This window comes from Bos mutus, chromosome 8, assembly GCF_027580195.1.
Source record: "Bos mutus isolate GX-2022 chromosome 8, NWIPB_WYAK_1.1, whole genome shotgun sequence".
NCBI classification, from domain to species: Eukaryota; Metazoa; Chordata; class Mammalia; order Artiodactyla; family Bovidae; genus Bos; species Bos mutus.
The window spans coordinates 82,864,540-82,877,132 of record NC_091624.1 but is presented as its reverse complement, the minus strand read 5'-3'; the positions used below and the strand labels follow the sequence as shown (position 1 = coordinate 82,877,132).

The 12,593-nt window shown below is 41.8% G+C and overlaps 1 protein-coding gene across 4 annotated transcripts in view; it reads left to right on the top strand.

Annotated features, from left to right (window-relative positions):
- FREM1 (FRAS1 related extracellular matrix 1) overlaps nt 1-12,593 on the top strand; it is a 218,992-nt gene that overhangs the window by 193,954 nt on the left and 12,445 nt on the right. For all 4 annotated transcript variants that reach the window (XM_070375913.1, XM_070375912.1, XM_014476323.2 and 1 more), the window contains 6 exons: nt 616-745; nt 3,710-3,782; nt 9,463-9,612; nt 11,085-11,323; nt 12,005-12,052; nt 12,407-12,571. In XM_070375913.1, the coding sequence (XP_070232014.1) occupies nt 616-745; nt 3,710-3,782; nt 9,463-9,612; nt 11,085-11,323; nt 12,005-12,052; nt 12,407-12,571 (805 nt within the window). The remainder of the gene's footprint in view (nt 1-615; nt 746-3,709; nt 3,783-9,462; nt 9,613-11,084; nt 11,324-12,004; nt 12,053-12,406; nt 12,572-12,593) is intronic.

Here is a 12,593-nt window from a genome sequence, read left to right as displayed (position 1 = left end):
ATCGCTGCAATCAAGCTATATGTTAGTATAGTCCTTGCACATACACAGAGGAGGGATGGGTAAACCTGTAAAATACATGCACATTCTAATTCCTAAACATTCCTCAAAGACGTCTTGTTATTAAACTGAACCTGAGTTTAGAGAAGATCTGTGCCTGGAAATGATCTTGTTGTACCATTGAAGGAGGCCAAAATATAGGAGAGAAGTTTCATATCAATGTCCTTTCCAAAAATGAACGTCTCCTTGAACTTAACCACCTGCTCCTTTCCCTTCCAAACACTCTCAAATTTGAGTCCCTTCCTTTATCATGGATAACCGCACACCTTGGATAGACTTTTAATCTTATTTCTACATTCATAAAATAAAATTCTAATACATGCTCTGTCTACCTCACAGCAGCATTGAGAGTAACGAATGAGATAATGCTAGTAGATGTTCTTTGTGAACTAAAAGGTACCAAACATATGCAAGGAGTTTGCAGCACTGGTGTAGGTTGATGAACCACTTTTTTCTCCCAGTTTGGACCAGTGGTTGCTTTATACCCAGCAGAGGAGCCCCACAGGCTTCCACTTTGCATTTCTCATGATTTTCTTTTTTCTTTTCTTACATGCCTAGTTTGGAACTGAATTGGTCTCATATTGAGTGGTCGCGGACTGAATATGAGGTCTGTGAGAATATGGGCATGCTACCCTTGGAGATTACCAGAAGGGGATATTCCATGGATTCAGCCTTTGTGACTGTACAGGTAACAACTCTAAACTATCATCTTTCAAGCTAAAGCCTAGGTTGCTGGTTGGTGCCTTTGACTATTTCCTTAAAGAAACTCAGAGTAACTAAGGAAACTTCAAATTGCAGGAGTGTTGCTCTGTTCCAGAAAGTCTAAGTACAAAACCTCTTTGTCCCTCCATCATTTATCAAGATACATTAGCTCCTACATATGCTATTTCTAACCCATCTTTAGTTTTAAAATCTGGTCTTTAACTCTTGAAGTTTGATTTCATAAGATCTACCCAACTTAGTGAACTTGGGCCAAACTCTGCTTTGGAAAGGAAAGTTGTCTGCAAACTTCAGTCCCTGTATGGCTTTCTCTTAGCATGCACCAAGATCACCTATGGTCTCAGTGGATGAGAAAAATCAGGGATTACACCTATCTTAAGCATCACCCAAGTCATGCAAAATTAAGAGGCTATGTAGCAATAGAGGCAGCCTGAAATATAAGAAATTTTCAATAATTAATTTTGGACTAGTCACCTGCTATTTCTTTCCACTGACATGGAACATGGAGCACAACCATGGCTTCTAGAATGGAAAGGTTTTTAAGAAGTCTCTAGAAAAACTGCACATTGGGAGAATGAGAGCATGAAAAGCCTGTACATACTAATGCTGGTAAAGACTTCCTCCTCAATCTAAAGGGGGAAAAAAAGCAGTGATATTAGGTTCTGGGGGGAAATGCCATCTCAGTGAAGTCTCAGTTACAATAAGTTCAAATCACCTTCAGAACCTTGTGCACGTAGATTATACTATATACCAGACTCAGCATTTATCTTTCCAGTGGGCATAGGTTCTGTTTTCCTGACCTATGGGTGCTTTATGATTGTTAAAGGATCAGATAACTTGATGTCCCCTATAACTTCCCAGTACATTGGTTATGGAAAAAGAAAGACTGCGTGGTGGTTTCCTAATAATCTGGGCCTCCAGAGAAAGCACCATATGCTCTAGGCTGGAGTTTTGGGCTACAGAACTGTTCACCTTGCCAGGCAGGAAGAAAAGACCTGGTGTGACAGGGAATCTTTTGTCTGCTGAAGCTGAGCACGCACAGTAAAGCTGCCAGCTGTGTCTGCAGGCCTTTCTCAAACAGCCTGAGTCTTTCAGGGACCACTCTGCCCACAGCACAGCCTGCCACTTTAGACCAGAGCTGATTGGCTGCTTAACCTGAGTCTTTCAGGGACCACTCTGCCCACAGCACAGCCTGCCACTTTAGACCAGAGCTGATTGGCTGCTTAAGAAAGTGCTTCTACCCTCTGTTGTTGCCTTGGTTTGAATCACCAGCCTGCACCTGACTGGCTGCTGCAACCACTTCACCTTAGCCCATTTCTTTTCCCACGTAGGATTCTGTGAACTCAGTGGTGGTAAATACTAGGTAATTGCACGTGCAAGAACCACACGGGGAAGTGTAACTCCCAGCATATGGTGGGTACAGGTGTACAATGGGCTGCCTTTCCACAGGGAAAGGTTGTTCGGGAGGAGCCTTGGCATCATAGAGAAAGGGCAAATAGGGGCTTAGGAGGCAGTGCTCTTCTTTTTTTTTTTTTTTATTGGAGTATAATTGTTTTACAATGTTGCATTAGTTTCTGCTGTATAACAAAGTGAATAAACTTTATGTATACATATATCCCCTCCCTCTTAAGCCTTCCTCCCTCCCACCTGCAGCCCACTCATCTAGGTCATAGCAGCAGCAAGTTGAGCATGGTATGCTATATAGCAGCTGTCTGTTTCACACGTGGTAGCTATCTATTTTACACACGTTAGTGTATATATCTCCATGTATCACTATATCTAGCTGGTTTACACTGGTAGTGTATATATGTCAAAGCTACTCTCCCAGTTCGTCCCACCCTCTCCTCCCCGCACTGTGTCCACATGTTGGGTCTCTACATGTGCATCTTTATTCACCTGGCAGTACTCTTCTTGAGCAAAGCATTTCCACTGCAGACCACTGGCAGATGTTAGGGGCTTTGGTAGAAATGGAGATCACATCTGAGGCCCAAGAAATAGCAATTTGTGCATTTTGAATTGTGCCCTTCGTCCCTTGTAAGAAAGTGAAGGAATGAGTAACCCACTTTCCCAAACATCTCATTCAATGACCTCTTTTTCAAACCAGCCGAAGCCTCTTTTTCGAACTCTTTTCAACCATGTTTCAAACTAAATATGTGTTCTTCACATATATTTAGGCTCCTTGGGGGAAGTTAAGGGCACGATGTCAGAGTCCTTAAATCATCTCTGTCCTTCAGCCCCAGGAAAGGGGAACAGGGGAGCAGCCAGTAGTCTCTTTAGATTAGAGCAATTTTTTTTTAACAACTTACTTGAAGGAACTTCTAAAGCCCTGAGTTCAGGGTTTGGTGGCCTCTGTGTGGCTGTTCCCCAGGTCCATCATCCCCACAGAGCGCTCATTCCTGTCTGTGAAGGGGAATGGCTTCCTCCAGACAGGAGAATGGACCAGACTTGTTTTCATTCATTTGGTCCGAAGGCTGCGCTCTGAGCTTGCGGGATCCCTCCAAGTGACTGACAGAGCAGCCTTCTATTTGTTAGGAGAGCCCACTTTTTCTTCTCTCCTCTGTCCCCTTCCTTTCCTCCAAGGCGTGATTTTAGGACCATGTTGGGGTAGAGGGAAGGCTATGGAATAAAATGGTATCTGTAGCAAAGAGAAAAATATTGTTTAAAATTCACATTACTTTCTCCAACAACTGAATTATTTATAAAGGAGAAGCCAAAAAATAAAAAGTTTTATGTGTCTTTCCATTGATATTAGTCTAGGGAAAAAGGTAACTTTAAGGAAGATGGATCCAAAATGATGTATTATAATAAAAGATAGTTTATGTTAGGAACAGATTTAAGAACATGAGTTAGTCTAGTATGAGATTAGACTCAGCATTTCTCTATCACAGCATATTTTTGTTAAAAGAATGTCTTCTCTTTTTTCCCTCTTGAGGTCAACCAAGTGTCAGCCACAGTTGGAAAGGATTTCACCATGACTCCATCTAAGCTGGTGCAGTTTGACCCAGGTACGCTGTGTGTCTACAGTTTGTTTCATGTTTTTGTAAGACAGTCTAGAGATTGTGGAAAAGACAGACTATTATGCAACTTCAGCCAACTAGAACTCCTCAAGGAACAGTATTACCTCGCTTCCAGAGAGATCAGTTTGGCCTTGAGGTTTTGTGCTTTGTATTTTATTTTATTACTAGTAGATATTTATTTTAAATGAGATGAAAGATCATAACAAATAAAATGTTTAAAATATTAAAGCAAACATCCAAAAATCCAGAAGAAAGGCCATTTAAAAACATGATTTAAAGGTCTGACACAAAGCCGAAATAATGTAATTGCCTCATATTTTGATGGAAAATTTCAGAATGTTATAGTCATGTGGATTCCTAAAGGGCATTTCTAAATTATCTGTCTTGGAATAGCTTGATACGAGCAGCTTTCAGGGAAAACTAGTATTTAATTAGATAGCACCTATTTTGCTTTAGGCCTTTGGAAGAATTTTGCTTGGTGCAAAGTGAGTATAAAAGCATGGAGCCTACTCTCGTAGATGTTCTATGCTGTGCTGTGTTTTGTTGCTCAGTCATGTCTGACTGTTTGTGATCCCGTGGACCGTAACCCGCCAGGCTCCTTTGTCCATGGAGATTGTCCAGGCAAGAATTCTGGAGTGGGTAGCCATTCCCCTCTTCAGGGGATCTTCCTAACCCAAGGATTAAACCCATGTCTCCTGCATTGCAGGTGGATTCTTTACCATCTGAGCCTCCTCAGGGAAGCCTGAGAATACTGGAGTGGGTAGCAGGGGAACTTCCCTACCCAGAAATTGAACTGGGGTCTCCTGCATAGCAGATGGATTCTTTACCAGCTGAGCTACCAGGGAAGCCCCCACAGATGTTCTAAACTTTGGGAAATACAGACATGAGAACAACTCATTGATAGAGTGCATTGAGACCCCAAGGATGAGCCACTGTTCTGGCTGAGGAAAATCCTGGAAGACTTCTTAGAGGAGATAGCAGCAGAAGAAGGGGATTTAGCCCAAAAGACATACTTTTGGCAACTGTGCCTGGCGGGAGCACCAAGGTAGAAGCCATGCCCCCTTTCCCTGGCTGCTAAAGATGGGGGCTGGTAGCTCTCCCTCACTGTACTGCATGGTTCTCTCTCTTACCGTCTGTGTGGGATAGACCTCGATCACCTGCCCGGGGGTGAATGGAAAGGCTGTGAGAGGCAGCCAGGGCTTGAACCTTTGCGCTCTTCTGCAGAGGATGTGTTCTGTACTCTGAGAGTCGGCCACCTGATCAAAACTTTTGCCATTGTCTGCCACTGACCCATGACGTTTTGGCAAAGGCAAAACAAAATTGCCTGAATACCACCGCCACTCCAAAACTGATAACTTACTATTAAACATAGAAAAGAATGCCTTTCTGCAGTTCAGGCTTCCCTGGTGGCTCAGTCAGTAAAGAATCTGCCTGCAGTGTGGAAGAACCGGGTTTAATTCTGATGTTGGAAAGATTCCCTGGAGAAGGGTTATGGCCGCCCCCTCCAGTATTCTTGCCTGGAGAATTCCATGGACAGAGGAGCCTGGCGGGCTACAATCCATGGGATCACAAAGAGTCGGACATGGCTGCAAGTTGTATGATGTTAGGTGACTATATTTGCTTGCTGGGGCTGTCTTAACAAAGTATCACAAACCTGGTAGCTTAAAAACAGGAATTTGTTTTCTTACAGTTCTGGAGGCTAGAAATTCAAGATCATGATGTGGGCAGGGTTGATTCCTTCTGAGGGCTGAGAGGGAGTCTGCTCTATCCTCATTTCCATGATCTGATGCTCTGCTGGAATCCCTGGGCTTTCTTGGCTTCTGCTGTATCACCCGATCTCTGCCTTTGTCTCAATCGGGTGTTCTTGTGTGTGTCTGTGTCCAGATTCCCACTTTTCATAACAACACTAGTCATAATAGATTAGGAGTCCACTCCACTCTAGTATGACTTCATGTGAATTGCATCTGTAATGCCTTTATTTCCAAATAAGTTTAGGACTCCAATGTAGCGATTTCTGAGTGACACAACCTATTAAAAAAGAGCCTCACATTTCACATGCAGCAATCTCTGATGCTGGAAAGGATTGAGGGCAGGAGAAAAAGGTGTCAGAGGATGAGATGGCTGGTTGGCATCACTGATACAATGGACATGAACTTGGGCAAACTCTGGGAGAAGGTGGGGGACAGGGAGGCCTGGCATGCTGCAGTCCATGAGGTCGCAAAGGGTCAGACACAACTGGGCGACTGAACAACAACAACCCCAATATTGCTATTGGCCTCCTTCCTATGATGCTTAAGTTTCTGATTTGCCTCAGTGTGTTCCTCAGCCTGACCACCCTTGGTGAGAAGAACTATTCCTATTACGTATTGAAGTTTACCCTTGAGTTGCCACAGGCACTGGTTCTGATAAACCTCAAGGCAAAAGGACGTGATACATTTGCATTGTGACTTGTATGTACTCAGATTAAGGCAGGTTCGGTCTTTCCACTTTTTGAGAGGCAAGAGTCTTTGTTGTTTGTCATCTTTATTACTCGAGGTCTGTTTGTGACAAGATCAGGAGTGATTTGGGCTTTGGGTGGATTTTGAGCAGTCCCCTTGCAGGTTCCTCCGGGTAAGAGAAATACCCATTTTTCTGGAAGAGTTTGCATGCTGTTTTGAGTAGATACTAAAGACCTCTGGAGGCTCTAAATAGTTAAAAGTTTAGAGATTATTTAAACATTTGAAGAAAATAAGTAAATACAGTTTATAAATGAAACAGCACTTGGCTGCTCATTGTTTTGGAGCTCATTAGCCAGAAACTTTCATAAACTGATATCTTCCTTTAGAAAATGTTACATTTCCCCCTGTCCACTGATCCTGCAAATACTTACTTACTCCCATGTTGTTAATCCTTACCTCTTTCAGATCTGATGTCTTCATCCCCATTCCCACCCCTTTTACCCAAAGTAATCTGTTCATTTCTTTAAAAGCAGCAGTTTCTATGATTGGGGAAGAAACAGAGATTGAGAAATCAGAGTGAATATTTTAAGGGTGGCGAGCTCTTGGAGGAAGCTGAAGAGAAAATGAGGGACTTTTTAAAGCCCTAGTGATCTATACTCGCCTTGCGGTTTTGCGCCATATCGAAAACAAACCCTGACTACTTGGCATCCTGTGACTGGGTCTAATCTTGAGTCAAAGTGCAAATATTCTTAAGAAAATGATTGTTTTCCTTTAAAATAGGTGTTCTTGAAGGCTTTGCTGCATTCTTAATTGAGACTTCACTGTGCCTAAGAGTCAAAATGTTTTCCAAAGGAACAGCTCTCTCATGTGGCATTTGCAAAAAAAAAACATTGAGAAAATGTCTTTCAATAGTGAAATCTGTTTTACAGGAAAATATCCAGGAATTAACTCACTCTGTAAAGTGGGCTCTGTCTGCATAACCTGACACTTCTCTTTCCTCTTCAGCACCTTTTGTTTATGGGAACAGGGGGCCAGTTCAAGCCTTCTGAAATTGTTTATAATCACTGTGCTTTCACAAATACTTTGCACCTTGAAGGTGGGAGAGGAAGGAAAAAGAAAGACTAAGAAAATTCTTATTTCTAACCTCATTAACTAAAAAAAAGTAGTTCCTATGTGCACACCTGGTAGACATAGAAACAGAGTTGAAATGCAGGCAAACAAATCAAAAGTACTTCAATGAAACTTTGAATAGCTTTTCTCTAATTATATGGTTCTACTCCATAAAGGTTTTAAAAAAAACTTTAAGGGGTTTTCTTTAAAGGTGGGAGGATGGGGCTACTATAATTTTTAAAAAAATTCTTAAAATAAGAGGGCAAATGGTTGAGACTTGGAAAAACACTTTTTTGTATTGGATTTTTATTTGACCACTGCTTAACTTTATGGGCTTTGAGAGTCAAAACAGCTCTCTAATTATTAAAAGTCCTAGTATTCATATGCTTTCTTCATCGTCAAGTCTTTTCTCTTCATGCCAGTTTATTACAACAGCGACCTATGTGGACTCCCAACTTCTAGCTTCTTTGCTCGCCTGCCTGGGCCCCTAAATCTTCCCACGTAACACTTTTCAGTTTCAGTTTTCTAAGACACCCATTTTCAAGAGCCTTCCTTGTTGCCTGTGGTTTAAAGTCTGAATCTGACCACTTAGGGTCCAGGGCTGTCTGCAGTCTGGCTACAAGATGTCAGTGCTGCCTTATCACCTCTCTTCCCTGGCAAGACTCCTCTACTCCAGCCAGCTATTCTGCTCAGCCCTCCTGATTAAGGCCTCTGCTTTGCTCTCTGACTTTGCTCATGTTGTTTTCCCATTCCACCCTCCTGGTCTTTCCAACTCTGGAGCCCACATACGTGTAGTATTTACTGTCTGTTCTGTATCTGTTGGCAGATGAAAACAATGAGAAAAGAATTCAGATTTTTAGATGAGAATGCTAGAAAAAACATGTTTAACTATTTATGTAGATGAGTTCATGGGAGTGCCAATGCAGGAGATGCTGGTTTGATCCTTGGGTCAGGAAGATCCCCTGGAGGAGGGCATGACAATCCACTCCAGTATTCTTGCCTGGAGAATCCCATGGACAGAGGAGCCTGGCAGGCTACAGTCCAGGGGTTCGCAAAGAGTCGGACACAACTGAAAGACACGGCACATAGAAATACAAGCACTTGAATAGCTGATGAGTAAATGACCCAGAATAAAGTTTCAAAACTTAGCTCTTGAATCTTACACCATAAGTTTATTTTTCCCCCTTAAAATTGAGCCATCTTTTTCCACTAAACAATACTTTCTTTTCTTCCTGCCAACTCTTTTTCTTCTAAATAAATCCTTGGGGTGGATGTCCGGCTATTCATGTCATGGAAAATGGTCAAGATTCGACAATCTCTGAAGTTTCTTCCAACATTAATTATGTGTTTCCGGGGTTGCTTTGCATCCCATCTGAGTGGTGACAGGATGGCTGGAGATACATTTGTAACATCAAAACTGTTTTGTATTAAGTTCGCAAAGTTACTGTGATCCAAGCTTGATTGTAACTCCATGAACAGAGGCAGACAGAAAGAGAGAGAGAAAAAAATTTGGCTCCATCTATTTCTAGAACCCCTCAGCCTATAAATTCTCCACAGGAGGATATCAAACTCTGGAGTATTACATCATCAGAAAAAGCGTTTGTGGGCTACAAGTATCTCAGGAAGTAGGGCAGCCGATGGAAGCAGCTGTCGTTAGAAATCAATCATTTCAAGGGTTCCATGAATAGCGTGGAGTACCATCCAATAATCACTTCTGACTGCATCAACATCTTAAGATTTTTCAAACTATTAAGATTTTAAGATTGCAGTACTTGTTTATTCTTAAGATGAGAAGGGGCAGGTCAGGAAAAAATTCTCAAAGAAAAAAAAAGTCTTGGGGTCTCAACAGCTCACCATTTTTTGTTCATCCCTTCCCTAATGCAGCTTGCTTTTTTTTGTTACAGTGTTTGCATTTAAACGGAATCATCATTGTCCAGGAACAAATGTGGTCTTTTAATATTATTTGGGAGAACAGCACGACTTCAGCAAGTTGGTTGCTGTACAATGGCTCACTCAGGCTACTGCAGTCTGGCTGCAGACATGTTAATTAATATATTTCGCTGACACCTAGTTGATTGAAATAGCAATTAAAGAGTAATTAAAATGTTTACTTCTTGTAGGAATGTCAACTAAGATGTGGAATATAGCAATTACCTATGACGGATTAGACGAAGATGATGAGGTCTTTGAAGTAATTCTGAACTCCCCCGTGAATGCGGTTCTTGGCACAAAGACAAAAACTGCAGTGAAAATTTTGGACTCAAAAGGAGGTATTCTTTTGATCCTCATCTTGAAATCACGAGCAGTCTTGGCACTGTAGCTGCTTACTTTCAACAGCCAGCGTGCTGGATAACGCTTTCAAATCAAAATGCTTCATTTCTTGTCAAGAAAGCAACCTCAGTCATGATGTAGGCCCTTTATTCTGCTTTCTGCTTCATGTGGCTTTCCTCCTGCTAAGAACGATCGTTTGAGAAAAGCAACAAGTCAGTGCCTCATTGTTTTTTTTCCCCTACCCGTTTGTTGTTCTCACCAAGGGGGAAACAATGTTGGTGAGAATCTATCGACAATTATTTCCCTGCCCCGAGTTTGTAGGGCTGTAATTACCTTCCTCTGTGGAAGAGAGCTCTTAATGCCTAAAATCTGAGCCCTCGCTGTAGTGTGACCACGAAAATTCTGAGGGAGGAAGGAATGGGAGGAAAATAGATGTGAAAGGTGCAGCTGGCGTGGGGCTTCAGGAGCAGCTGGAGAATATTAATGAATAACCTTGGGTTGCAGAGCCAAACAGGTCCTGGATGGTATATGCGAAAGAACAACCTGTGAACTAAATAAAGATCAGCCAAAGTCCTTGGTACGCTGACTTTTTCCTGCCAAATACCCTCTACTTATTCGTCTTTTTAGCATTTGACAAGTGTCCAGTTACAATGCTTAGTCTTACACTCCAGTTTTTATACACGGTCATGCCCTATGGGCCATATATTTTTCTTTGCTTAGTTATCTCCACTTCTCTTTCTCATTCTATAATAAATATAGACACTTTCCTCTTTCCTTTACCATACTCATATTTCCACATCTCTTCGCACCACCTTGCCTCACCAAATTCTTTTTTTTTTTTCCAGTAGACTTTTCTGGTCACAGTAAGTACATACATAGATGAAGTACACACTTGACAGATGAAGTATAAGGTATCCAAACGTGCTTCTGGGTTTAGACGTTTTTCATACTAATTGGCAATATTTTTAATCAAAGGAGAGCCATTAAGATTGACTGAGTCTTTGCTCTAACAGTTGAAGTCTCATCTGAATAACTGTTATCTGGTTTCACTAACATCTTCCAACAATTCCAGTTTCTACCTATGGAGACTGGGGAGAGGGTGAACAAGTAAAAATGTTTGTGGAATGATACTTGATCAGGGAATAAACCCAATAACACAGAGGAGTTCTGTTGATATGAAATGAAGGCAGTCTATTTCCCAAGTAGATGGGATGATTATAAAGTCACCACAGTGATTTTCATCTGTGGCTTGTGAATGAATTTCATGACTCATAATCACGCTGTAGATGTGCAGAAGGGCATAGCTTTCCTGTATGGAAACTGATGAAGAGAAAAGGGGTTTCTGGCAAATGGCAGCAAGACAACATCTGGTGGGAAAATCATCCATCTGAATTTAATGACAAGCTTCGTCGATGTGATCACTTATCTGTTTGTGTAAAATGGACTGACCTGCCGTTTTGTGTGCCACCAGGGCAGTGCCATCCTTCATATGCCTTCAATTCAAACATGCCCAGTGCATGGGAGAAGGGCATTTGGCACCTGCTCTCCCCAGGGGCTTCCTCACCCACCACTTCTGATTCCTTTCATCTGGAAAGAAGACCCCTTCCAACTTCCAAGCAGCTAGCAGTCACCAGGGGTGACGCCCTGCGGGACTTTGGTTCTGAAGATCTTTCTCCAGTGAAGCTTAGGACCCGAGGGGATGGCAAAACAGTAAGGATGGGGACCTCCTGGGTTTTGATGTGTGGAGTGCATATGAAAGGGATCAAAGGATCTTAGTAAGTAATCTGGAATGCTGAGGAAGCTGTTTTGCTTCTTACAGTGAATGGGGGCCATAGACATTCTCATGGTTCCTTGGACCATCGTGAAGTGGCTTTTACATACAAACATCAGCATAGTTCATTAATTGTACTGGCTGAAGTGATAGATATTCTGACTCATCCCTATGATTTCTGCTTTGGTTCCTTTTGTGATCAAGACAGATAGGGAATGACTCGTGGTCCTGAAAAAGAATGAGATTATTTGGGTGTAGAAACCATGGCTTTGAATTTACTAGCATAGCATTCTCACCAGGCATACACTCATGAGTAAGTGTGTGTGTGTGTGTGTGTGTGTGTGTGTGTGGTGTTTCTTGGACCTCTGTGCACTATAGATGTACCAAAAAAACAAGGATGTCTTTTCTAACTGGGACGAAGAATAGATGAGTCAACACTGATAAGTTGTGATTAGTCCAGTGACTTTTTAAAAATTCCCATTATTTGGGCTTGGAAACTCTTTTAAAAATATGTTTAGAAATTTTTAGTTACTAAAAAATCTTATTGGAAGGGTTTTGCCCTATTATGAATTATTATTCAAGCCAATTTTGTTCCTGTTTATTTCCTCTGTTGATTTCAGGTTCCTCCATCCTCTGTTTATAAAAATAGAACAGACATCATCTATAACGTAAGCGTATATACTGTGTAAGCAATGCATGTGATCAGTCCCTCAGTCATGTCCAATTCTTTGCAACCCCCAGGCCTGCCAGGCTCCTCTGTCTGAGTCTGAGAGGATTGCTAAATTTTTTGTATTTTATGGATGCAAAATATCTAGTGAAACTACCTTTCATAACTATTATATTTATATATTTTCCTTACAATCCTGTTTGAATTTTGTTTAGAGGCTTGGGTGGTCAGGAAAACATCCTTTTATCTCTTTATCTTGATCCAGTGTTTGGATTGCCTGTTTTTACAACAAATGTTTTTGTTTTCTGTCTTGTTGTTTGTTTTGTCTTCACTGTTGTTTGCTGATTTCCTCAAGTATCATGGGGTGATTTCCCTGAAACTGGAAGATGACGGCTCCCCAGCTCGCAGAAGGAAGGCCAACGTATCCTTTATTAGTGAGCCCCAAAAGACAACCAAAGTGGCAGAACCGCCTCAAGCCGATAAGGAGGAATCCACAACCGGCTCACACTTCCCCAGACAGGTATGAAAATCTCTTCACTTCC